A 25,383-nucleotide genomic window follows, 5' to 3' on the forward strand; every position below is an offset into this window, starting at 1 on the left:
CCTAGGCCCACGGGTACACCCTAAGCGATATCGTATCAGGTTCATAATCCGTTGTCACCTGTGAGGGAACTTTTCAAGAAAGTGGGTCGACCTGCAATCATCTCGACAGTCTTATCTCAATGGCTGAATCACTGCCACTTTGTATAGTTCACGTACGTTGCGGTAAATTGAAAGTTTCCGATACCGGTGGGCGTCCTGCGTCACGCTTATGCTACCATTATCATCAGCAGATGCTAAGAAAACGTTAGGACTATCACTATCACGGTACTTAGCAGGCCACATGACGAAGAGTTTGCGGTCCGGGGGTCGTATTTTGGTGTGCACCAAAGCAACACAACAGACTGACGAGACGACGCGAGGCGTTGGATGACGAAGAGTGTGTGAATTTCTTGACGACTCGCGCAACTTTAATTGGTAACAAGAAAGTTTGAAAGGATGTTCGAAGGGATGGCCTGCTATCAACCTAGGCCTTATAAGCTGTCACGTTTCTTGTAGCTAGCCAATTGAATTATTGCAAAACACACGCACAAGTTTAGCTAGTGGTGGTGAGCCTTGAGGCCAGTCATCATATGGCAAAATTAGGAACCTGATTTAATTGTGATTCAATTGTGACTCAAAATCATTACGCGATGCCCTGCTGATACGTACCGTGCTGCTGCTGCTGCCTGGCTGTTGTCCTACCCCGGATTTGCCAAGTGAATACGTACTAGGGCTACAAAGTAGCATAGCCAGGGATCAGCATCAGCTGAAAACCCTAGCAGACAAACAAGACAAAATAGGAATGACTGTGTGCTTGCTGTGCTCGTTGACCAGCATAGACCATATCTGCACCCTCTTGAAATTTTACCCTTCTCCCTTCATTTCCATCCTCTCGAGCCACCAAACTCCACAGTCTGACGTTTACACAGTTCTGATTCGGCTCATCGGCTAAGCGATCACTTTCTACTTTCTTACGTCTTTCTCCTCAATAGTCATCCATGGTACGCTCTGACACGTCTCATCATTATATGGCCAGTCTCACTTTTCGGCCATCCATCAGGGTCAAACACTCTCGGCACCAGGTAGGGAGCCCTTGCGCAGCCTTTTGGATGTCATTTTTACTCCAAGAAACACTCATAACCTATCCCTGTTTCTTTCTACAGCCACGGAGAAGAAATCAGAGACGGGAGAAGATGATCGCTATCTATTTGCAGTTTCTGAGATGCAAGGATGGAGAATTAGTGCGTCACTGATTTTTCGGCTGCGGTTTTGATGTGATCTCACATTTCGCGTATATCTGTCCTTATTGCAGCTATGGAAGATGCTCATGTGACCATCCTATCCCTTGAAGAGAGCACAGATAAAAACACATTCTTTGCTGTTTATGATGGACACGGTGGTAAACTCTTGCTACTTCTTTTTGCGGATTCTGGCCTCGAGCTCAGTTTGATTCTTCACAGGAAGCACCGTCGCGAGGTTTGCCGGGAAGAACGTTCACAAGCGACTAATTTCAGAAGAGGCATATCGTGAAAAGCGTTATGATGAAGCACTGAAGAAAGCATTCCTTGGCACCGATGAAGATCTCCTCGCTGGTACGCTATATCGCCTTTGTGTCTCTGCACACTCCACTCATTTCAATACAGATCCGTCGCATACCCGTGACCCATCAGGTTGTACTGCTGTAGCCGCTTTGATAACAGACGATAACAAGATTTATGTGGTACAGCAGTTTTTCTTATCTCATTGTCCTTTTGCCAACGGTTGCCTGACAGGCAAATGCTGGCGATTCCCGGTCTGTTCTTAGCGTCCAAGGTAATGCCAAAGCTTTGAGTTTTGACCATAAACCATCAAGCGAAAGTACGTTGATCATTCAACCATTGACCCATTACCTTTGTTCACTAGTATTCAGCCGAACGGAAACGGATCACGGAAGCTGGAGGATACGTAGAATATGGACGTGTCAATGGTGAGTCATCCAATCACTCTGAGACTTTACTTATGACGGACTTCCTAGGAAATCTTGCACTGTCTCGCGCTTTGGGAGATTTCGAATTCAAGAAAAACTATGCACTCGGTCCTCAAAAACAAATTATTACAGCTGATCCTGATGTCACCGTCCACGATGTGACAGACGAAGACGAGTTTCTAGTCCTGGCCTGTGATGGTAAGACAGCGAGTCCTAAGTACGACGTGGTTCTAATTTTTCGTCAGGTATCTGGGATTGTCTATCCTCACAGGCCGTCGTTGACTTTGTCCGGCTAAAAGTCTCAGAGGGCTTGGAACTCAAAGAGATCGGAGAGATGATGTGCGAGCATTGTCTTGCTCCAGATACCTCGTCTGGGTCAGGTATCGGGTGCGATAACATGACTGTCCTCATCGTGGCTCTTCTTCACGGAAGGACGAAGCAAGAATGGTACGACTGGGTCAAAGATCGTGTCAAGAACCACTACGGTTATTCAACACCTGACTCTATCCTACAAATCTATTCATCAGATCGACTATCATCATACAGAGCGCGGAGAGAGGCGCAGCAAGAGAGGGACAGGCTGAGGAGGGAACGAGGCGAGGACAGTTCGTCAGGCAGTTTGTTTGGCGGGAACAGTCCATTTGCTCGTGTCTTGGGAAGCACTGGTGGCATTTCTTTCCATCCGGGTTCGGGGATCCTCAGCGACACTGGTCGCCTCATGTTTGCCAGTAACGACGATGAGGATGACAGTAGTGATGACATGGAGACATCCTTCAGCGGACGCTCATTCTTCAGCGACACGTTCGGGCTTCCCCGCGCACAGCCACCGGCCGCTGGAGCTGCTGGTCTGCGAGCACGTCTTGCCTCCTTTGAGGTCGACGATGACTTTGACGATGAAGATACTGACAGGTCCATGGATGGCGTTGCCCGGATTGAGGAAGTTCAGGATGATGACGATGGGGCTAGTCCATTTGATGATGTAAATGACGGCATCCCGAAATCCCCCAGTCCATCACCTAGTCCGCCAAATCCTAGACTCAACGGAGACGTCACTCCCGTCCAACAATTCAAGGTGCCTCTCCGAGGTGACGGTCTAGATCCTGCGTTAAACGTTGATGGCTTAATGCCCTCAAGTGAAGACCCTTTGAAAGCATAGCTGTATATCTCCATGTGTTTTAATTTTCCTTTCACCTATCAGCGATTGCTGCAGGTTGTGTTTTGGGCTACCTCGTGCTTCGTATATTACTATTTTCTTCTTACCGTCGCCTTCAAACATTGACGGTTCATGATTCCCTCCTGTAGTATCACAAGTATTATACTTCAAACTACAGGCTGTTCACTGTACTTTCCTCCAATTTTATTCAAAAGATGTTGTGCATCACCACTAGCTCGTTCTCGCATAGACAGACGATCGTGTGCCCCTGCGCCGTTTTGAACGTACCGACACCTAACAGAGAACCAGCGCTTCCATCGCCAACTTTCAATACACTTTGTTTCGCCCAAATCTGACCTGGACGCCCACCGCGGTAGATGTATACGTTCCCTCCTCGATCCCTACTGCCATTCTCGAATGCCAAAACCGCTTTCGATGAGACATGATACGTGAAGCGCGTATCCCGCTTAGAGGCGAGCACAAAGGCGAGCGCCGAGAAGGTTGCGCTGTGCGTCCAAGTGGGCAGAGAATCCACCGCCTGTGCCTCATCCAGGGTGAACAGGGTGCCATCAATACCATTCTTCACAACCATAGATGCTCCTGGACCCGATCCAGGAAGATCGATCGACAGAACGTTGCATGCAGAATCACCAAAGCTAGATGACCACACAGGGATCCCTCCATCCTCACCCACCCACGTCAGGAATGTCACTCGTCCGATCGAAAAGTCGACTTCCTCATCCATCTCTCCCTGAGCAAGCGCTGGTACCCCTCGGCCCAGTCCAAGCCCGCTCATATCCTCCCCACTTTGGAGTGCGGCTGTGTACTTCTCCAACGACTCTCTGATGAGGTAGAGCTCTGAAGGGTCGAGAGTTTCTGGAACTTCTTCCTCTCCGCCTGGTGTACCCGCAGATGCAAATACATGCATCCATCGAGTATTTTCACGTTGTTTGTCCAGATGTAACGTGAGCAATCCAAATGAGTGCTCTCCCTCGCGATCCCAAGTCCAGAAGCTGGTAGAGGTTTGAATGCCGTCCCAGAGCTGTTGGGCGGAATAGCGAGGAAGAGGTACGCCTTCGACATGTGATGTGGTTTGGACGTGCACCGTCAAGGTCTTTTGGGAAAATGTCACTTTGATGCTTGAAGTTGGGGTTGTTGCAGGGAGAGGGAAGGCCACTGTCACGGAGTCAGATGTCTGTGTCCAGGAATATGGTGGAGGCTTGGGGGGAGTCTCTACGTCTAATTTTTCATCCAGACGCGGAATAGGGGCCATTTCATCTGACGACGGTTCGTACGAGGATGGGACTGGCTGGTTGAGCTCACGATAGACGGAGCTACCAGCCAGAAGAAAGCATTTTCGAGAGTTATCATACTCCGTGAATATGGGTACATCCTGTCCCCGCCTCCTCCAAAGAATGTCAATGGGGGCGAGACCGTTGTTCTGGTTTGGAAAAGGCAACGAGAATCTCGCAGCCCAGACGTCAAATTCAGATGCGTGACTTGCCATTGGTTGCGTTCGAACAGCTTCAGGGTCTCCATAGAAGCGAGAAGACAGAAGTGCTATAGCTGCGCTATCGGATAACTTGACAACAGAGTGGATACGGAATGGAATCGGAGCCGAATGAGGAGTTTGCGTGTTATCAGCAAGCTCAAAACAGCCTAGGGTAGTAGCAACTCCTTCTGCAGGAAGTCCGAGGATGTAAAGCGCCCCTTGACCATCGGCGACGAAAGCAGTCCTTGCGTCAAGAAACAGTGCTGATGGATATTCGCGATGGACCTGCACAGATGCAGGAGCGCTGATTGGAGTGGGAAGTTCATAAACCACAGTAAATGATGGTGCGTGACTGTCCTACTTGTGCACGATGTGAGACTGACGGTGGAACAAAAGACGGCATCACAAAAGCTTACATTCGTGAAGTCGACGAGAATAACACGATGCTCTGAGTCGATATATAGACACCTGCCGCTGTCGTTTGCCATGGACAGGTGGTTATGTGTGATCCTGCTTTGGACCTCCTTGAAAGAAAGTGGAGATCGACCAGAATTGGCCACTTGTGTGGGTCTATATTCAAGGCCGAAGCGCGTCACAGCATCTTCTTGTGAGATTACCTCCAGTTTGTAACCCTCGAACTTTGGGTTCAAGAGGGCATGGTTTGGCGTGAAACTCGACATCACGATGAGCGGAATGACGCAGGAGAGATGTGATCTAATATAAGCACGCCGGCTGGGCTCCTTTCTTTTCGGGCATAAGCGATGTCTAGAAGTGTCTGGACTGACCACGGAGCTCAAACAGTCATCGCGCGCGCGTATCGCACTCTAGGACATTCTTTACCCTTGAGCTTAGCTTATCAATTGATCATTTACATTAATATGAGCAACACATAATTTCCAAAGTTATGGCTACGTTCCAAGCATTCTTAATTTCCCATTGCTCCCTCAGGAAAGATCGATTGGTGAGTTATCCTCCAAAAAATTTCTGCAGTGGAGCTCGTGCGGGGAGGTGCTATAAGTCTCATGCCTGCAGGTCCCACTATCAAAATACAAGCGATCCATCGTCAGTCCTCTGAAGAGTTTGAGAAATAGGGACACATTCAGCCCTCGCTGCAGTTTCAGCTGATACACTATGGTCGCTCCTGACTCGCATGTTGACTCGAAATTGGACTACCGATTTCAGGCTCGGTGATCGATTGATCAGGCTCAGGAATGTATGGGTACAGAGCAACGATTTGTTCAGCCTGAGCCATAAGTTAGCATATATATATAGATATATATTCAAACATAACGTACCCATGGGATGACCCTTGATCTCCTCTGGAGTTCGCAGGTCCTTGGAACATTCCACTGCAGTATTTCGAGCTCCTTTCGTGACAATCGAGTTAGCTGCAGCATCTCTTAACAGATAATTGACTCGAAGTGGACTACCGATTTTAGGCTTGTGATCGCTCGGGGAAAGGGTACATAACCGATTGTTTAGCTAGCCACAGGTTGATTCGATATGACGTACCATGCGGTGAATCTCTGAGTTCGCAGTCTTGGACATTCCATGCGTATTCGAGGTGACAATCGAGTCAGTGAGCATCTCTAACATGACTGAAGTTTTGTTTTAGCCTGGAGACCGTTTAGGAGGAATTATGGTCTGCTGATTTGTTAGCGAGCACAATGTGTGTATTCAATATAACGTACCCATGGGATGACCCCTTGAATCTCCTCTGGAGTCCGCAAGTCCTTGGAACATTCCACTGCAGTATTTCGAGCTCCTTTCGTGTCCCCATCCGGGCCATCACTGCCTGACATAGTGGTAGTAGATTGTAGGCATGGCCCGGGTGTTTGGCTGGTGGCAGGGTCCTGGGTGCCATTTTCCACAGCCCAGTGAGGGTGGTCCATACTCTCTTCAGTTTCGGTCATGACTTGGAGCAGCACTGACAGAGGTTCTCGTGTTTCTCGGCGCTTCCCGGGCCTCGGCCCTCAAGAAGTTGTTTCGCCGGAAACTCGCTGAAAAAGGTGTGATATAAATCTCACCGAACGCGATTGATCATATATCCAAGACTCAAAAAGTTGTCCTTCGTTAACATGACAGGAATCCAAGCAACTAGTAATATCAATCTCTTTGAAGTGTAAAGATGTATCCGCAGCTGCTCGCACTGGGAGCGGAAAAACCCTTGCTTTTCTCATTCTAACGCTGGAGATACTTTGAAGGAAATGGGGCCCCCAGGATGGTCTAGGCGCAGTAATAATTTCACTAACCCGTGAATTAGTACGTCCTGCCTATCCCTCATTTTTCAGTCACTTGATGGTGACATGACCAAGGCTATATAATTTTTCGATCTTTTGCGTTCCATTGAAGCCCTGCAGGGCTCGTGATAAGCGGAAAGAACCTAAAGGGTGAGAGGGAGCGGCTCGCTCGAATGAATATTCCGGTCGCCACACTAGGTTGAATGCTGCAGCATATGGATCAGGCATTCGGCTTCGAGTGTGATAATTTGTAAGTTCTCAGTAAGTTCTGGACTATGCATCTTTGCCAAGGAATAACATGCTTGTAATGTTGTGGACGAAGCGGATCGCATACTGGACATGGGATTTGCCAAGACATTATCTGCATTACTCTCTCACCTTCCGAAATCATGCCAGATTCTACTTTTTCTCATCTATACAAATCCAGTTCGTGTCATAATTAGCTCGCGTGAGTCTCAAAGACCCTGTCCCCATCGGCGTGGATGGAGCCAGCAGCTCGTCGGCTACTCCCCACTTCTTTGCGCAGTACTACTCCGTAACAAGAAGCTTGATGTCCTGTGGTCATTCATCAAAACTTACCTACACTCCAAGGTCCTGGAAAGCAAGTTTGCCTCGTTTCTGGCAACCCCTCGACCGTTCATTTACTGCCCCTTTACCAGGCATTCCCTTTCCCGTATCCAACGTGCCATTAATACCATCCTGCACTCCCTATAATTGCACCATACCGCAATTTCTTACCCTTCAGAACATTCTTCAATATCCTTGGACCCCTTATAAACCCTGCACGTCCACAGGGGTGGTTTTTGGCGTGGTTGACCGTGAACTTGGTCCCTCCATGAGAGCAATGATGCGTGTTTCGTTCAAGGTCGCATGTTGACAAATACGTTCATTAACATAGTACTCCAACGTGTATGTATTCTGAATCATGCAAATCAAATCAAGCCTAAAATGCAAAACTCCCACCATCTTAAGTCTATGCGTCCTGGGGAACAGCGCATGCGGTCCGTCAACGCACCAAATGCAAAAATACACGATGTGGACGTGCTCGCCCTCTTGGGACCGGCGCCGGTCGCATCCAACCTGGCGAACGCCAGGTCCACGATGAAGAGGCAGCACCCACAGAGAACGAAGGGCGGGAGTTTTTGCTTTCACCAGGGGCAGGCGACGACGATGACGAGAAAGATCGAGATCAAAACCACCGCGAGCACGCTACCCACCCACTGCCGCCGTCGAGGTGTGGACTTCATCACCGTGACGGTTACGCTAGGCACGACGGCGCTGGGAGAGCTGCCGGTACCATTAAAATTGTTCGCCTAGAGAAATGTCTAGATGGACCATGGAGCGTCGCGCGCGCGTGTATCGCACACTCTAGGACATTCTTCGCCCTTGAGCTTAGCTTATCGATTGATCATTTACATTTGAGCAACACACGATTTCCAAAGTCATGGCTGCGTTCCAAGCATTCCCAATTTCCCATTGCTCCCTCAGGAAAGATTGATTGTAGATGATCGGTGAGTCATCCTCCAAAAAATGTCTGCAGTGGAGCTCATACGGGGAGATGGTATAATTCTCATGCCTGCAGATCCACCATCATGATTCAAGTGATCCACCATCGGTCCTCTGAAGAGTTCGAGAAAGATGGACACCTTCAGCACTCGTTGTGGTTTCAGGTGATACACCATGGTCACTCCTGACTCACATGTTGACTCAAAGTTGGGAGTTATAACGCACGGCCCGGACGTCTTTAGTCCTTTAGCAATCAAAACACGAAATGTAACGTTTTGTCGCCAGCGTACCTCAAATTTCAGAGCTGGGGACGCTGGACTCGTCTCATATGAGTTCGTGGTGATTCGTAAGCTCCCTCGAGCTGAGGTGCCGTGCATCACCTGATCCTCATGCCGTCGCAAGAACTCGCGAGACAAGGGATACGATTGCTTAAAGAAAAAGCAATTCAGCCCTTAGCACCTGATGCCAAATCCCCTAAAACCAAGTGAGCTCGGAGGAAATCCAACAAGAACTAACTTGTATACAAGTCAAAGTATTATGATAAAAAAATTCTGTGTACTGCCTGAGATTGCGTTGCTAGGCATAGGTACCTCAGGTTGCATCGTCATGCAAAAGGACATATTCCCGATTTGACAATCCGAATTTGATGACTGCAACAAATTCTGTAGGTGAATCAATATGCTCATGTGGAATGGGAAGTACCCACCATCACCCGCTTTGAGTTCGTAGAACCGTGACGTCGGAATGGCCTCATCGTTGACATATGTACTATTTGTTGACTCCAGGTCGATAATGAAAGGCCTGTATTCTCAGTTGTAAAAGATAGACACAAGAGCAAACGTAATATTGCGCACTTGTTCTTCGGTTTTGAGGCGCCGAATTCGTCTTTCTCCGTTACCTGACGATCTAGAGGTTGTTGTACATAAGACGCCAGCTGAAGTGTAAATAAAGACTACTACTCACGCTGGATCACAGCATGCTGCTTCGAGCAAGAAGGATGTTCAATAAAGATATCGGTGACGGTACGATCACGTCCGACTAAATAGGCGCTTTGGCGATGAATATGGAGTAATTCTGCCTAAAAGTCAATGTTGGGTATCAGAAGATAAACATATGGCACTGACCAACTTGCTCGCCTCCTTTGAACACGTACAACCTCCAACCCAGAGTGGGCTTTCTTGCTTCCGGAGGTTCGTTGTATTTTAGGATTGTGCTCGTACCGTCAGTTAACTTGACAGCATTCGTCTCTGCGGCTAACAACCCAGAATTAGCGAAGTTGGGTTTGGCCTTGTCGATAGGCGGAGGGGACTTGGACCGAGAGCTAGAGCGTGGGCGAGCGGAGGGTTGAATAGAAGACGGTCGTTTCGGGGACACAGAGCGACGAGACGAGACTGCGAGGTCTCTACTTCGGTGCCTGCTGGTCCGGTCATGGTCATCTCGACCTTCTCTATCCCGTTCACGGTTAGGCCTCCTGGGCCGGTCACGGTCATATCGATCTTCTCTGTCCCGTTCGCGGTTAGGCCTTCTAGAATCGCGATCAAAGTCACGACGATCATCTCTTCTACGATAATCATCATGTCTGGCGCGTCTAGTATCATCGTCATCTTTATCCCTTCGTCTATCTGAATCGCGCTCATAGCCGTTGTCGTGCGCACGGTCCATTCTGGGATAATCTTTCTCTCCTCTTCTTCCAGAACGGTCTCCTTCTCGGGCACGGGGCCGCCTTCTCGGTGAGGCTGAGGTGTCACGAGGCATAAGTAGTCTGGAATCCACAGTGCAAGGCTGAGACTAGCGGACTTGCAGCAGTACTTCCTGCTGAGTCATCAATGTCAGGCTGCTCATTCAAATTGCCGTTGAACGTTGACGTTGACCCATCGACAATATTTGGACATGAATATACACCGTACAGTATACGGACAGACTTACAAGGAACATATTTTACATATCAAAAAGTACGTGGAAGACGAAATAATTTAAACAAGTGCACACTCGCTGATTGAGTCCAAGGCTGGTGTCTCGTATGGGACCCACCAATTTCTCGACACCTCACTGACATTGAACACCTCCTGAACTTCCTCTGCATTCGCCGGATGCTCCGAGTTCTTTGCGCAGCGGCTGTCTAGATTGCTTCTGTCGGCGCACTCCATGATATGCCGTCGAATGCAAGATAGAATGGGTCATACGGCATGTCATCCCACTTGTCTCCCTGAAACAATACCGGAGCACCAGGTTCAGATGTCTGTGCGAATGCGGACGTTGAAGGCACTATAGGTGCCATCTCTGAGTGGGCAACCGGAGAAGCCGGATCATGGAATGCATGGTGTAGTGTCGATGTAATGGGCGCGCGCGCGAGGTGCGCGGTGTGTTCTGAATTCTCGACTGGGTAGTCCGTGTGGGTGTCACTCGCGAGCAGCTGGTTTGTGAGGAGGGTGGTTTCACACGCGTCATTCCCTTGTGATTTGTTTGGAGGCTCGCCGGTTGCTTTCGCTGAGCGGTTCACATGTTGCTCAGCTTTTCCCCCTATACCGAAAAGTGCGTGAAGGAAGGGGAAGAGAGCGCAAAGGAACAAGAACATGACGACTTGGTCCCATTTGCGTTTGGGTAGGTTTTCGAGACATATGGTTAGGAGCCAACGGAATATATTGCGACGGTTATTCAAGTTGCGACGTCTTGAGGGCTGGACCCTGTATCTGTTTTCTTTCTGGAAGCGTGACCTCCGCAGCATTTTGAAAAGCAAATCGTGAGTGTTGCAGCGGGCTAGGGTTCCGGGAATTTGCACCGGGCAAATTTACCCGCATGGTGAATGACAGTGTCAATTTCACACCCTCGAAAACATAGTGTCAATTTAGGTGAATTTGTGTCTACTGGACCTGAAAAGCTTACATAAATAGGATATACCTTATTGCGGCTCCTACTTTGAGCAGACAAGACATCGCGACATTGAAAGAAACCATTCAAATTCACCAGTAGCACCGCTGGAAACCTGTTGTAAGTTGCATTTGCTCGTTCGGACTATTGAAACACTCATGTACATCTAATTCAGTCAGCGGCGTCAAAAACGGCTCCTTCGATCAAATGGCGCAATATGCATGCGACCATCCTTGGACCTTTGTGAACAACAAACTGAGAAGCCAACGGTCGTTCCACCACCTGCCCGACCACCTATGAAAAGAGATATCGCAATGAACGAATCGGATGACCAGACCAGTGAGGTACAGTGGCCTGATGATGGTGATGACGAGAGCCTTAACGGAGAAAAAAGTGACAGGTTCGATGTTGGTGATCACATCAACTTATCCTTCTCGATATTCTCTCAGACCAGCCTGTGCAGCCGTGAGTCACGGACCTCCATCTAAGCTGACGCAGTGACTTTATCGACGACGTCAATAAATGACGAGTGGGAGATATGGGAGTCTGCAGAGTAGAATCTTACAGTCAATTAGGTGAAATTACCTGCAAGTTAACGCAAATTAGCTGGAGCTTTCGGGGGCTCTGCCCCCGAACCCCCGTCAGTAAATTTGCGTGAATTTCATGTCATTCACACCTGTAAATTTGGCCCTGCGAGGGCCATGCTAAGTTGCCTGTCAACTAGACGCCATACCCTAATTCCCGGAACCCTACAGCGGGCGCGTATCGAACAGTAAGTAACTCATGTAATACCTGTTAAACGTTGGACTAAAAACAGAGTCTAGAGGTACGATACAGTGAGATGAAGACAGCGTGCAAGAAACATCGAACATACCTCAGCGTCATGAATAGAACCGCTGAGGTACAAATAAGGCGAGACAGCAAGATTATAAGGTGAGCGTATAGAGTCCGGAGACGGAAAAGGAAATCTATCTATGGTTGCGATGTTGAACGTTGAACGTTGAACGCCGAGCCTTGGTTCGGTATATAAGATGCTGCCGCATGTACCCAACGCCGTGGTGTTGTTCTTACACAGTGCCAGTCAAGCTCAAATAAGTGCAGCCTGAGGAGGTGGGATTGATAGAGTATTATCTAAGATCGTATGTAGTCTATATACAGGCGTGTACGATCTTCGCCAACAATTTAATCCACACGTCGAACATCCTCACAGCGGGGACATAAATCATGATCCTCTTCACGAGTATACGTCCAGCACCGTGGGCACTTACTCGAGGATGTAGGTCTAACGCAAATCGCCAGCTCCAAGTCCGTGTCTACGCAGAAGGAATAAGGCGAATGAATGCTAGAAACAGCTTTCGAAAACACAGAACATACCGGGTATATCCATTGAAGAGACATAGGACCACGCGAATGAATTAGTGCCGAGAGAGCCCTCGTCCGTTATGTTGGCATCAGAAACGATGAAAAGCGTCTTCAGGAAGGTCTCTGCGCGCAACTACCATTTAGTCACGAAGAGCAGGAGGATCAAACTGCTCACCTTCGCGTTCAATCAGCTGTAGCAAATACGGTCGTACGGATATATCGTTGGGCAAGATAATATCGACTTCGGCTTCGAGAGAGCTCTTCAGATGCCTGCACCGAAACACGCTCAGACTACAGACGCAGAAAGAATTGAGCACTCACTTGTCCCCTCGAGCCTTTTCCAAAAGAGATAGCACGACGCTGCGCATCCTCAGTAAACTGGTCATGTCTTGTTCGGCACGTGGATCATTCCACTCGGCGCTCTGTGTGATTGAAGAGAATATCAGGGAAAGTACAAGTAGTTGCGACATCAATACTCACGACAGGAGTCCACTTCTTCATAAAGACGGATAACTGGGACACAGCTTCATCACCTTCATGGAGAGTACTGTGGATTTCCTCTGCAAGATAAGGGAGCACTGGGGCCATTACAGAGGTCATAGAGTCGAGGACCTGATAGGAACATTAGTCAACAGTATATTCTCACTGGATAACACTCACTTTGGCAAGGGTAGTCACAATCGCCCGTCTCTCAACACTTTGAATGTCATTGGCATAGAGGCAGTCCTTCGTGATGTCAAAGTAGAGCGATGACAACGTGACGTTTGCAAAGTTGGTCAAGGAATTCATGACTAGCGCGGAGAGCATAAGCTTGCAAATTCCATGAGCACGATGAGCTCTCACCTTTGGGGAAATTGTAGTTTGCATATCCCTCTGCAGCAGTTTGATCGAGCTTGTAAAGTTCGTTCATCACAAAGCGCTCCGCCTGTCACAACAATCAAACTTGGTATTAGACATCAAGAATGCGTGGACTGACCAACCCCAGTTCGCTGCGTTCAACCGGAACAAAGTGCTTTCGTTGAGCAGTTGTACCAATATTCCCTAGGACAAACCGAGCAGAATTACGGATCTTCCTCACAGATTCCGCACACTGCGCAAGAACTGTGGGTCCAATGGACATATCTCGCCAGTACTCGACAGTTGCCACCCATAAGCGGAGGACATCGGCACCGTATGCAGGTTCTTTCTTCTTATCCTGTCAGCCGCAAAATTTCAGCGAACTGTATGCGAAAATAAGCGATGTCTGACCTTGCCACCGTGGATAATGGTCATCGGGCTGACGATGTTTCCGATGGATTTACTCATCTTCTTGCCCGCCTCATCAAGCACCATACCATGCGTAATCAGCGTTCCGTATGGGCTCACTGGCCTTGCAGCGCGTTGTCCGGAGCTAACGCCCACTGAGGTTAACAATTGGCTCTGGAACCACCCGCGATGCTGGTCCGTGCCCTCAAGACATACGTCCGCCCGATGTTTTCTCCCGCCTGTGGGGGCGCTCAGTGTACTCCAATTTGACCCGCTATCAAACCAGACATCCATCGTATCCGTGCCTTTGCGCCAGGCCTCAGGACCACCTCCGAATTGGGCGAGTAGCTCGGGGGTAAGGAAGTCTTCGACTGGACCTTCCCACCAATGAGTCACGCCTCGCTCAGACACAACACGTAAGACGTGAGTGAGGGATTCGGATGAGAGGACGACGGTATCCGTTGGGGTGTGGTGTAGAGCCGGGATCGGGACACCCCACACTCGCTGGCGAGAAATGCACCACTCGGAACGCGAGCGAACGAACGACTCTAGTCGATTGCGAGCTGTGATCAAATAAATTCAGAATATAATCTCAAGGACGGAAGGCACATACATGAAGGCGGATAGAACTGTACATCCTTCAGCGCGTGAAGTGCATCATCCTTGATGCCGTCCAGGTTGGCAAACCACTACGAAGTGGCCCTGTTAAGCTATGTAAGCACCGAGGTGAGCATCTCTTGCCGGGCGCAACTTACGTTACAATGATAGGTTCACCAGTCTTCCAATCATACGGGTAGCGATGCTTGATCCCCTGTACCTTCACAAGGGACCCGGTGGACTCCAGTAGTTTGACAATAGCCTTGCTTACACCCTCGAGTACCTCTTGTCCCACTAGTGTTTGCGCAGCTTCTTCGCCTACGATATGAGCAACATTAGGAGAAAATTTGCCAGCATCGTCGACGTGACACACAATATCCGTGGGGCCTTGCAGAAGACCTAGCGCTCGAAATGCCAGGTAATCTTCTGCGCCATGTGCAGGGGCACAGTGCACCAGACCAGATCCAGACTCTGATGTGACATGAGATGCCGCAATGATCTTTGCGCTCATTGAGCCAGACAGGTGGAGCGGAGCGAAATTGCGCGCCCACCAGATCTGCGCCCTTCATTTCAGCAATAACTTCGTGGGGTCCGATGATGTGCTCCAGCGCGACAAGACAATCTTTGGCAACAACGAGAGTGTCCTCCTTGACAGATGAGCGCACGAAACTGTAAGTCAATTCGGGATGAACGGCGATGCCCTACTGAAGGATATTTGTGAGGCTGTTAAATTTGAGAAAAATCATCCATACCATGTTTGCTGTTGGAGTCCAAGGCGTAGTGGTCCATACTAGTAAACTTGCCGAAGGCTCCTTGGCTAAGACTTCTCGGAGAGCTGTGCTCGCGATTGCAGTCCGTGAGTCCAACGGAAAGGTCACATAGGCTGAATGCGAGACATGTTCATCGTTATAGACGAGCTCCGCTTCCGCGAGAGCGGAATGCGATGAGGGAGAGTAATGTACTGGTCGGTAGTGCCGGTAAATAAGACCTATGTAGTATACGAAATAAATGATAGAGTTGGGTGACAAGAGACAAGAAATCGCGTACCTCGCTCGACCATTCGTTGAAATACCTGAAGCTGACGAATCTCATATTCATGGTCTTCAGGAAGAGGTCAGTCAGTCAGAATGCAGCCATAGACATGTGTGAAGTCTTACCAAACGTGCGGAAGGTTGATTGGGGGCTCCAATTGGCCATTATACAGAACTGTTCAAATTCCATCTGCTGCGTCTTCATTTCGCGCTCCGCCGTTGCTTTGGCTGCCGCGCGTATGACGTTGGGGGGTAACGAGAGGGAATCGTTCTAATTTCATATTCAGTCGACATGACACCGCCAGGAGGGAAGAACTACGCACCTTTAACTCCTCTAGAGCCTTATTTTCGATTGGTAAACCATGACAATCCCAGCCGGGGTGGTAACTTCGACGGATGAGCGGTATTAATGAATCGTAGGAAAAAAGCACTCACCGCACTCGATGACCTGTCAAGACTTGGTACCTGTTGATGATATCCTTTATGATTTTATTTAAAGCGTGTCCTGGAAATAATAAAATATTAATATCGCAAATGTTCGTATATTGCTCGTGCGTACCTATGTGAAGATGACCGTTGGCGTAAGGAGGGCCGTCGAGGAGAACGAAGAGTGGTCGGTGCACATTCTGAGCCTGTACACTGCATTTAACAAAGAGTATGGGTGAGTATGAATAACGCACCTGCCATCGATAAAGCTCTTCGCAAGTCTTCTTTTTAAAAAGCGACTCGGACTTTGCTGAGTCGACCCACAGCGGAAACGAGGTTTTTGGTAAGAGAAGGGTTTTTGAATGGGCTTTAGAGCCCGCGCGGTCAGTTGTCAAAGATTGGGAGACACGGCACGTAAAGACATGGCGAGTTTTGGAGGCATGCAGGTGAACTGGCCTCGTGGCGACTGGTCGAACTAGACACATGAAGCTAGGAACGCAGTCAGCCCAACATTGACCGAAATTTTAGTGTAACCCTAACCCTATGACGATGTGCTAAAGCTCAGCGCTCCAACTTTGAACGCGGACGACAATCGAAATCCTCACATGTGCACATGTGAGACCTTGAGGCCGCATCAACAACGCTTGAACTGTGTGACGCACACCTTTCATTTTTTTCGTGACTGGTTTGAATTCAGTGTCAGAGACAATATCAATGGACGGTGACGCCTCACAGCCTAAGAAACGTGAGTTTGTAAGGACTCGAACGGACAACCCCGACAAATTCCAGACCAGCTGTAGTAGTCAGCTTAAGCAAGACTAAATTATTAACGTCACTGCAATGCATGTCGAGTCATTGTCGACTGTAACGCGTGGAATTTATGTATCAGAGATTCAGCACCGAAATTTCAAGGTCAAGTTTCAAATATGCGGCAGTGTTGAAGCTTGCTAGGCAGCCTGGCTTACTAATACCATGGACAAGTAGCGCGCGACAAGACCCACTCCCTATAGCGGGAATGAGCAAGGTGCCGGTTCGGAGTCTACCGAAGGACCAGCACCATGCGTCCAACTGAGCGAGACGCTGGAGTGGTGTGTGCCTGCGTGTCGCGAGCAAGGCAAGAAGTGGTGAAGAGCACAGCGCTACGATAAAGCCCGAAGGATACTAAGCTTTGGCTCGCTAAGCTACGGCGCTACTCGGATGCTACTCCGCTCCAATCCCCGGGGTCCCCTCCTCGGGATTTAGGCTATTCCTTTTTCCTTTCGAAACCCGTCGTTTACTTGTTCTCCTCATTGTCAGGGCCTCACTAGTTCTCTCGTCACCTACATTCGTTTTATCCTTCCTACCCGCCACTACTCCACCGTGCAATGATTACTTCGCAATTTTTCATTGTGCAGGGCACACCAAAATCGATGTTCGTTTGCCCGCCCACCCGGCGGCTCAATCCTTCAGCATCCAGCCCGAGCTAACGCTCGGACACAGCCCAGCCTCTCGATGCCTTCGCACTCGATCTTTTCGTCTTACTGCAACAGTCGAAGTTGAACAACGTCGATTTCAGCCCACAATTGTGGCTGTACGATACCCCCCTGAGAATTGCTAGCTATTAGCGCCGGCGCCAGTCTTTTTATTTCATTCTGCGTTGGCAAATGACTGCTAAATCGCTAATCCTATGTGATTCTACTGTCATGGTCAACACATGATGTTCTTTGACTCATTCTACAGATGTCCATCTTGACCAGTGGTGACTCTGGTGAGTGTGACAGGGCAGAAATCTGTTGCAGGTTCGAAACCTGCTCAACAATCTGTTTCCTGTATCACGCCTTGAACATTCACTCATGGATGAATCCTTCAAGGTCTATCTTAAGTAGTCATAGCCAACTGGCACCTGGCAGAACATATCAGAAATCTTGGGTGGTGCGGATTCAAAACCTGTCGACAAATGTTTTATCTCACCTTGCGAAGCGTGTGAACCACAACAGAATCGAAATCTGTCTCTCTTGGAGTGCGCAGGCTCGAAACCTGCCGACGACAAGATTTTTCTCTCTCGGAACACACCTTGATACATTCACTCATGGATAGTTTCGTCGGAGGTTCATCTAACTGGTCTTAGCTAAGTGGTTACCGTAACAGAATCGAAATCTGTTTCTCTTGAACTGTGCAGGTTCGAAACTTGTCGATCAACAGGTCTTTTTTCTATCGGGACACGCCTTGAAGATTCGCTCATGGATGGTTTCCTCATAGGTTCATCTCAACATCGTCCTGGTCACCTTGAAGGGGTTACCACGACAGAATCTAAATCTATCTTTTGGATTGTGCCATCGCAGGTTCGAAACCTGCCTATGACAAGGTCTCTTTTTTGCTGTCGGAACATGCCTTGAAGATTTATTCATGGTGGTTTCCTTGGCGGTCCATCTTAACTGGTCTCATAGCCAAGTGGTTTCCACCACAGAATCAAGATCTGTCAAACCTGCTGACAAGGTTGTTTTTCCTATCGGAACACACTTTGACATTCACTCATAGATAGTTTCGTCGAATGTTCATCTTAATCTTAATTGGTCTTAGCGGCTAGCCAGGTGGTTACCGCAACAGAATCAAAATCTTTTTCTCTGTGCAGGTCTGAAACCTGCTGAATGATCTATTGGAACACACCTTGACATTGACTCGTGGATGGTTTCCTCAGAGGTCCGTCTAACTGCTCTTAGCTGAGTGGTTATCACCATAGAGTCAAAATCTGTGGCTCTTGGAGTTGGTTCGAAACCTACTGACAATATTTTTGCAGTGCATAAATCCTTGAAGGTCCATCTTAACGTGGCCCAGTCATTGTGCCAAAACCTCTTTTTTATGTGATAGTCTGTTCATGAAAAGGAATTCACTTTTATGCCCTGTGATGGCTTCGGCTTTTCCTCAGAAAGTTTTCCAGTCATCATATAACTTACAGCGTTCGAGAAGATGATTCAACGAGAATGCGACGCCGAGAACTTAAACACCATCCATACGCTGTAGGTGTTGATTCGTTCACTTTTTATTTACTGCAAGTTATTCTTGTTCATCACTCTCAATTTCTTAATGTACTCACAATATGATCTGACCAAGTGAAACCAACTTTCGCGAGTTGATTGTGTTACTGGCAGAGTGCCTTTTCCATTCAAGGGTATTTCGCCCGACCAAGGTATTGTGATGAGTGGGACCCTGTTATTTGTCCAGCTCCACAAGTAAAAAGAAGCGGTAAGGGGAAAAATGAAACATAGTCTATCGACATGAAAGCAGCTGTAATCTTTCTTGACCGATATAGCTTGCCAGCGTGTGTAGATGCTGTATTCGTCATCGAGGGGTTTAAATGCGTTCACCGCTCGCCGTCAGGCGACCGTCTACTAAGCAACAACCCTCAGCTTCGGCCGAGATGGCAAATATTTCTTCAATTTAGGCCAAAATAGCGACCACGATGTCATCGTCGGGAGCCAGTGTTCCTGTAGTACTTGCAATATTTACTTGTAAATCTCTTGCTGACGAGTTCTCGCAGCATGCGGGTAGTATTGGGGGACGATGCCGCATGATAGAGGCGGGCACCATTGCGCCCATGCTTGCGGTCATTCATGTTTGATTCATAAAGACCAATCAATACATATCCCATTCAGCCGATATAATACAAGTCCATGTCAATATAATAGTCCATGTCAATCATGTGCAAAAGATTGTGCCGATATAAATCCCCTGGTATGGACCCAAGTGGTTCAAGATATCGCCCGCAAGGATGTTGGGCACACTGCGTATTGTGCACAGAGCATCCGTGGCATCGTCATTGCCTATACAGATCCTTATGAACGATCATGCTCGAAAAGGCAAATTTTATACTCGCCTGGGCACTCGACTGCATATCCATCAGATATAATGTGGACCTCTCCCTGGACATGTGAGAAGCCCATGAAGCGCCCCGGGACGATCGGAATAATGTCCTTCATATTGTTAGTCCGTTGGAAGTCCGATATCTGCCCGTGATTTTAGTAATTAACCATAATTCTAATGTGGGGAAGGCACGACGAGATCCGATGGGGAGAATCAAGCTTACAAGGGAATCGAATAGAGCGGCCCATGCTGGATTTCCTACGCGGGGTGTACCATATGTCACACCTAAAAATTCCGACTGTGAAAATCCCGCGCCCCTGTAAAATTACTGGTATGTACATACCCTTGATGGCGATGCTAGAGGGAAGGTTCAAGGCCATAAACACACAATCAAGCTCCGCAAGGGCGCCTCCCAGGGAGTGTCCGACCTGTTCTCGAAAATATCAAAGTTATTTTAGAGTGGCTACAAAATGCTCGATGCTGACCAATGTGACACTGTTGGCGTTATACTGAGAGATCAGGCTCTTCACCTCCTTCAAGATGATACTCGCAGTTAGCGCGTGCTCGTTGGCAAATCCACTGTGAACCTCAACGCTGCTATTGACACCGGGGAAAAGCGTGGGGTCCAGGGGTTCCATCAATACATCGGCATCAGTGAGATCAGATAGGCTATGTAGGCCAATAAGTTTGTTTCCTCAAGTTGTATGCTGTGAAACGTGTACACCTACAGTTGGGTTGGATCTGTACCTTCATGAGCAACTACCACGGTATTTTCTGTCGGCCAGTAACCAACGTAGTCTGCGAAATGTCTGGAAAGGCGTGCAATATTTTGATTGGGACGTACAATATTGGATATTGTCGTCGTCACCCCCTGTGAGAGAAACCTCAAACCCAGGCACCGCCTCGCAAGCTTCTAAGAGCTCAATTATTGAGCCAAGGCAAATCAAACAAGGTAGGGTGGGACTGCTTACGACCACATTGCCAGCCAGTTACGATGGTGGGCGAACAGTAAGCAGCACGAGCAAATTCAGTATATGGCGCCAAATCAGCCAGCTGGGTAGACGTCATCTGAGTGACAACTGAGACATCCGCCCGACGTATTCCAGGAGGTGCGGGATGAGGGGCCGCCGCAACGTGCAAGATGCATGCGAGCATAAAGCTCAAAGTGGAAGAAAAGATAAACATGATGTCCTGCAAGGTGCAGTGGATGAAAAGCTGAAATGCCGGGTCCCAGTGGAGGAATGTGGTTAGCAGCCTTGCTAAACATGTTGCAAAGGAAACATGATCTTATGCATGCCGAGTGTTAAATTTTGGACCGGCGACTGCGCTTGAGGGATGGACAGCATGCGCGCATACGGGCACAGGCGTGTTTGTGCCATGCAGTAGAGCTATTCCTGGTGGTCGCTGCAACAAACATAACGAAATTAGACCGATGTATGAACCCATCAGATGCAGATACTCGTTCCTTCGTGCATTCTGGGAATTAAACGAGCTCGAAATAAGATGGCCCCTCCAAATATGTCTGGTCACTTGACCAGACATTCCATGTGCTGTTTCTGGGTTAAGCACCGGTAGCAAGACCGACGAATACAAAACAAAGGAACCTCCTAACCACGAAAAGATCTTCCTGAGCGGCCCGCCATTATGATTCAGGTGGAAGAAAGATTGACTTACGGAAGTTGCCGTTCTTGCCGCATTACTAAGGTGGGAAGTGTGCAGATGCCTTCAACAGCAGTGCTGAGACGGTCCGACGCTCGCTGCAAGCTTTAAGTGACAGCACCCGTATATTCCGTTCTTCTGTTGTTAATGATTTTACTGACCTCGATCTTGTAGATTTTCCTCTCTGACTGTCGTTTGTCGCGCTGCTTTTTGGATCGTCGCGGCGGTCGAACCTCCGAGCCGATCTGACAACCCATGTTCAGCGCCATTCCCACCTAACAAAACACATATCAACAGGTGGAGGTTACTCCCCTTTGAAGGAACTAGGAACATTTCCCCATCTTTCTTCCTTCCACTCACCATTGTGACAAGGCGTTCGTTCGTCCTTGCGAGTGCTACTCCGTGAACCATGTATCACACACAGCAGACCACCTCCGAGACTCGGAATACACTGCTTTCGGATCCTTCTAATTCACAGCAATATCAATTGAAGGATTCATTAAACCCCGAATCACTCCCCTCAATCACCAGCATGTCTCTTCCCGGCATCTCACCTTCCAGACATTCACCAGATTCCAGAGCTGCCATGAACCCAAACTTCGCTTCTCCTGCTCCAGGATCATATGGTCATTCCCACACCTATGCATCTGAGTTGGATTCATCTAGCCGTTCTCAATATGGATCGAACTCTGGCATGCTTAACTATGTAACCCGAGATCCACGGCTAGCCTCTGAGACCGATTCTTATTATCGCTCTAACATGATGTCACGCCCTCCAGTCGTTGCGGTAGACTTTGTATCCCAGCTCAGCTCCGCTTTGATCCATGACCCTCCCGCTCCGTCAAACGTTGAATCTCAATCCTCGCGATCACCTGAGCAACCTGACGAAGGAGCGGATGATACTGCCGATGCTCGCAGAACTCGCCGCGAAAAGCCGCGAATTGAGCTTGCTCCAGATCAGCCACTTACCACGCAGGGAAAGCCCCGTGCTCGAGTTTACGTTGCTTGCCTTCAATGGTTCGTCCGTTTTTAGAGCCTCACTGAGTTGACCGTTGATCTATCACAACTGCAGTCGGACACGCAAGATACGTTGTGACGGGGCAAAACCTCAATGCCATAATTGCAGTCGACGTTCCAAGAGTGGAGATGAATGTACATACGATGCAGTGCCAAAGCGTCGGGGTCCTGACAAGACTCCTGGCGCCCGACAGCGAACGGCTCGGGATGCTCATGTAGGAAGCGAGATCGACGTTCCCGCATCCCGTCGGCGGCGCAGAATAAGGCGCGAGGTCTCTGCGACCAATACTCTTTCGGATCAAACGGCTAATACAGACTTGGAGAGCGATCAAACTCAGCCCGAATCACTCATCCCCTTTCCTAACATCCCCCCACCAGTTATCGACCCACAGTTAACTGCCATGTCTCCTTTTCCGGTAGAGGGTTCAGTAGGGTCGAACTCGTTTCAGCCCTTACCCTTGAACATCCTCACTGATGCAGTTACATTGGTCGCACCTTCAGATAATGAAGTTCTATATCGTACCATGACGAGCACTGAGGTACCGACTTAATTACTTGTTGGACGAAGTCCGCTCATATTACCTATGAATCAAGGACACAAACAGTGGTTTCGGTTTTGCAACTCAGTTGGATTTTCAGTTATTTGAGTCATATGGCCACAGCCCACCTCGGGCACTCATTACTTCACTGGACAATGAGACCAGTGAGACTTCAGACGAATCATCAAATATCACACCCGAACCTTCTCTTGATTTCACTCGTAAAACATGGTGGGATTCACTTCTTGCCATGTATACTTCCTCGTCATACCTTCCTTCCCTAACTGCGACGCAACGTCGCCACGCTACAGACTCAGTCACTGCAGACATTCAATTTCTACTCCGCGGATCTAACTATTGGTTTACTTTTATTAACGTTCCTCAGTTCCTTGGGAGATACTTTGATCCCGTAAAGAGGGAGCGGATGCAGCCCGCGTTGCTTCCAGCTGCCCTCGCTATTGCTGCATTTTTTCAGAGTTCAGAAGCAGGCAACGGGAGGGAAGGGAGAGACAGAGCTGTTAGGTTACGAGATATTGCGCAAGGTCATTTTGAGGCAAGCCTTAACGCTCGATGGATTGATGATTCGCTCGCTCAAGCTGCCTGGGTCAGTTCATACATCTGCAACGTTGTATTTGTGTTCATGTGTCACGATCGCCTCTTAGCTTCTGGCGTTCTTCGAGATCTGCCCCCATCCTCAACACACGAGTGAGCGGGTCTCGTCGTCGATACTCATGCTTGACATGATTATACGCGGCCTAGGGCTGACCCTTCTTGATGTCGACAATCCACACTCTGCCAAGTTCTCGCATCGATCAGTACCTGCGATTGCACCCCATGCATGGAGCCCCCCTCGGCAGGCCGTATACCCAACCGACCACTTACTCACCACTCCTAATGTCGCTCAGCTACAACATCCTTTGGAAGGTTGCTCCTGCTCTTCTATCACGCTTGGGAAACGCTGGCCAGCTGCCTATGAGTACACCCCACTTTGGGTTACCACCCCTGCGTGGGATGATAACTGGTCAGAAGCTGAGGTCCGCAAAGAGGGGTGCCGCCGATTATGTTGGAGCGCCCTCGCCTTAATCGCTGGCCATACATCATACGTTACTGCTGAAAAACGCACGCCTACGGAACTTTTCCTCAGGGAGCCCGCGAATGTGAGTCCTGGCGATCCTTGTCAGTCAGGTACTCACATTTTATGTAGTATGCGCTGCTCTTTCCTGGAGAGGCACTAGGATTGTCAAGCATGCCGTCCCATCATTCAGGTAAAGCCACCGTGTGGGCATTAATTCACCGAACGATGCTTCTCTGGCACAGTTGCCTGCAAATCAGACGCACCTCGAGTGCAGACGGGGTTGAAATGGCTCGTTTTGGAGTGGATGCTTGGCTAGAAGCAGATGCGTTGGAGCAAGCATTTGACGCGCATACCTGTGGCTTGGAGAGGACTTTCTTATTCCAAGGTCGGGAGTATTTATTCAAGTAAGCTGGGGACTCACTACTTCGATTTTCTGTGCAATGACTGGTTTTTGCAGCGTTCGCATGACGGTATCTCATGATTTCAAACGGTTTATCCCTGTCGCTACCGCGTGAGTCTTGAAATGCAACTTATTGTTATTGATCACTGATTTATCATGTTTCATACAGCGATGCTAATGGACTGTTCCACCGCACCAAGGCCGAGGAATGGCGTCAGTTTCTTGATTCATCCTGTGGTTCCTTTATTGATGACCTGCGAATAGTATCACACCAGGCTAATGTTGCTCAGCGCGTTGTACTTGGAATGGGCGCGGTGACTGGCCATGTTACTCACTCCCTCATGCAAAGGCCATTCTTTATTTTCTGGTTCATGAGTCAGATCAGCCGGTAAGCGCGTCATCTTACTCCTATGTATGGCTTAGCGACGGGGCTCTTGCTTTAGGGCACTTACACTGTGGGATTGCGACAATACACTGACCCTTGCTCTTGACGTTTGCACGGCGTTCTTCAAGCCTGTAGATTACCTAAACGCCCTCTGGCCGTGCGAAGGTATGGTTTGACTTGCACAAGCTTTTTATTCTCATTGTTGCTCTTCAGAAATACGACGCAGGGTCGTCAAGCTTCGCGAACGGCTGACGCGTGCATACGGGAGTACTGGACAACCGCCTACCTCCCCGAGTCCGGCATGGTAGAGTACAAACCACATGATTTTATTCCCTAATATATTTGTTTCTTGTCTCGCACTACTATACTGCCACTCTATGTATGGAATCTATATCTATCTATTATGCCTTTTGTTTACGAATCACTGAGTGACGCTGTAGTGTAGCGAATGAGACCCAAAAATAGAAAGTGATTGTTTGGTCAGTACTTTAAGTACTAAAGTACTAAAGACCTTGAAGCTCTTCACAACATTCACATCTTTCTTTTTCAAACTCTCAAGGACGATGGAAGAACCGCAACCCTCGTATTCAGGTACATCCGACT

At 48.7% G+C, this 25,383-nt stretch overlaps 7 protein-coding genes across 7 annotated transcripts; 2 read left to right on the forward strand and 5 right to left on the reverse strand.

Annotated features, from left to right (window-relative positions):
• Nucleotides 1-756: 756 nt before the first annotated feature.
• Nucleotides 757-3,331, forward strand: DFJ58DRAFT_761404 (PP2C-domain-containing protein). The gene is made up of 10 exons (XM_041388488.1): nt 757-980; nt 1,040-1,061; nt 1,143-1,220; nt 1,292-1,378; nt 1,440-1,571; nt 1,623-1,699; nt 1,752-1,836; nt 1,889-1,945; nt 1,994-2,143; nt 2,191-3,331. Exons 1-10 carry the CDS (start codon nt 978-980, stop codon nt 3,099-3,101), a joined length of 1,602 nt encoding a protein of 533 aa, XP_041249535.1. The 5' UTR covers nt 757-977; the 3' UTR covers nt 3,102-3,331.
• On the reverse strand, nt 3,313-5,444 carry DFJ58DRAFT_677237 (uncharacterized protein; the record flags this gene model as incomplete). Its single annotated transcript, XM_041383139.1, has 2 exons — nt 5,007-5,444; nt 3,313-4,947 (listed from the first exon to the last, which is right to left on the reverse strand). Coding segments are annotated over exons 1-2 (1,899 nt in total), but the record flags the coding sequence as incomplete, so codon positions are not given.
• A 3,270-nt stretch (nt 5,445-8,714) lies between these two features.
• Nucleotides 8,715-10,151, reverse strand: DFJ58DRAFT_677240 (smad nuclear interacting protein 1). Its single transcript, XM_041383140.1, has 5 exons — nt 9,461-10,151; nt 9,300-9,410; nt 9,191-9,242; nt 9,043-9,137; nt 8,715-8,986 (listed from the first exon to the last, which is right to left on the reverse strand). Exons 1-5 carry the CDS (start codon nt 10,089-10,091, stop codon nt 8,928-8,930), a joined length of 948 nt encoding a protein of 315 aa, XP_041249537.1. The 5' UTR covers nt 10,092-10,151; the 3' UTR covers nt 8,715-8,927.
• Nucleotides 10,152-10,215: 64 nt separating this feature from the next.
• Nucleotides 10,216-11,297, reverse strand: DFJ58DRAFT_761413 (uncharacterized protein). Its single transcript, XM_041388489.1, has 3 exons — nt 11,261-11,297; nt 10,344-11,185; nt 10,216-10,288 (listed from the first exon to the last, which is right to left on the reverse strand). The coding sequence occupies exon 2, from the start codon at nt 11,059-11,061 to the stop codon at nt 10,456-10,458; it is 606 nt and encodes a 201-aa protein (XP_041249538.1). The 5' UTR covers nt 11,062-11,185; nt 11,261-11,297; the 3' UTR covers nt 10,216-10,288; nt 10,344-10,455.
• Nucleotides 11,298-12,337: 1,040 nt separating this feature from the next.
• DFJ58DRAFT_887802 (tRNA synthetases class I-domain-containing protein) lies at nt 12,338-16,350 on the reverse strand (the record flags this gene model as incomplete). Its single annotated transcript, XM_041394681.1, has 19 exons — nt 12,338-12,517; nt 12,579-12,689; nt 12,742-12,836; nt 12,888-12,988; nt 13,047-13,178; nt 13,227-13,357; nt 13,410-13,491; nt 13,543-13,761; nt 13,815-14,374; nt 14,425-14,500; nt 14,572-14,907; nt 14,930-15,109; nt 15,161-15,396; nt 15,456-15,509; nt 15,566-15,710; nt 15,763-15,826; nt 15,875-15,944; nt 15,999-16,071; nt 16,120-16,350. 19 exons carry the CDS (start codon nt 16,348-16,350, stop codon nt 12,387-12,389), a joined length of 3,027 nt encoding a protein of 1,008 aa, XP_041249539.1. The 3' UTR covers nt 12,338-12,386.
• A 3,087-nt stretch (nt 16,351-19,437) lies between these two features.
• DFJ58DRAFT_761439 (Alpha/Beta hydrolase protein) lies at nt 19,438-21,369 on the reverse strand. The gene is made up of 9 exons (XM_041388490.1): nt 21,173-21,369; nt 20,677-21,111; nt 20,550-20,618; nt 20,434-20,503; nt 20,191-20,374; nt 20,049-20,133; nt 19,929-19,990; nt 19,719-19,848; nt 19,438-19,665 (listed from the first exon to the last, which is right to left on the reverse strand). Exons 2-9 carry the CDS (start codon nt 20,888-20,890, stop codon nt 19,541-19,543), a joined length of 939 nt encoding a protein of 312 aa, XP_041249540.1. The 5' UTR covers nt 20,891-21,111; nt 21,173-21,369; the 3' UTR covers nt 19,438-19,540.
• A 758-nt stretch (nt 21,370-22,127) lies between these two features.
• DFJ58DRAFT_652026 (uncharacterized protein) lies at nt 22,128-25,088 on the forward strand (the record flags this gene model as incomplete). Its single annotated transcript, XM_041381652.1, has 10 exons — nt 22,128-22,381; nt 22,437-22,920; nt 23,030-23,524; nt 23,583-24,077; nt 24,125-24,399; nt 24,453-24,506; nt 24,565-24,608; nt 24,660-24,783; nt 24,839-24,945; nt 24,994-25,088. 10 exons carry the CDS (start codon nt 22,128-22,130, stop codon nt 25,086-25,088), a joined length of 2,427 nt encoding a protein of 808 aa, XP_041249541.1.
• Nucleotides 25,089-25,383: the final 295 nt, after the last annotated feature.

This window comes from Suillus subalutaceus (assembly GCF_016647625.1).
Source record: "Suillus subalutaceus strain FC151 chromosome Unknown DFJ58scaffold_7, whole genome shotgun sequence".
Classification (NCBI taxonomy): domain Eukaryota; kingdom Fungi; phylum Basidiomycota; class Agaricomycetes; order Boletales; family Suillaceae; genus Suillus; species Suillus subalutaceus.

Bases quoted from the DNA above. Each gene is read 5' to 3' on its own strand.
- DFJ58DRAFT_761404 (XM_041388488.1), top strand. The intron at 1,837-1,888 runs GTACGTTGATCA...ACTAGTATTCAG, and splicing joins CCATAAACCATCAAGCGAAA to CCGAACGGAAACGGATCACG. The intron at 2,144-2,190 runs GTAAGACAGCGA...ATTTTTCGTCAG, and splicing joins TCTAGTCCTGGCCTGTGATG to GTATCTGGGATTGTCTATCC.
- DFJ58DRAFT_677240 (XM_041383140.1), bottom strand. From the start codon at position 10,091: ATGCCTCGTGACACCTCAGCCTCACCGAGAAGGCGGCCCCGTGCCCGA. The intron at 9,243-9,299 runs GTGAGTAGTAGT...AACAACCTCTAG, and splicing joins GCAGCATGCTGTGATCCAGC to ATCGTCAGGTAACGGAGAAA. The intron at 8,987-9,042 runs GTGGGTACTTCC...AATTTGTTGCAG, and splicing joins CGAACTCAAAGCGGGTGATG to TCATCAAATTCGGATTGTCA.
- DFJ58DRAFT_761413 (XM_041388489.1), bottom strand. From the start codon at position 11,061: ATGCTGCGGAGGTCACGCTTCCAGAAAGAAAACAGATACAGGGTCCAG.
- DFJ58DRAFT_761439 (XM_041388490.1), bottom strand. From the start codon at position 20,890: ATGTTTATCTTTTCTTCCACTTTGAGCTTTATGCTCGCATGCATCTTG. The intron at 20,375-20,433 runs GTAGGTGTACAC...TGGCCTACATAG, and splicing joins GGTACAGATCCAACCCAACT to CCTATCTGATCTCACTGATG. The intron at 19,666-19,718 runs GCGAGTATAAAA...GGATCTGTATAG, and splicing joins ATATGCAGTCGAGTGCCCAG to GCAATGACGATGCCACGGAT.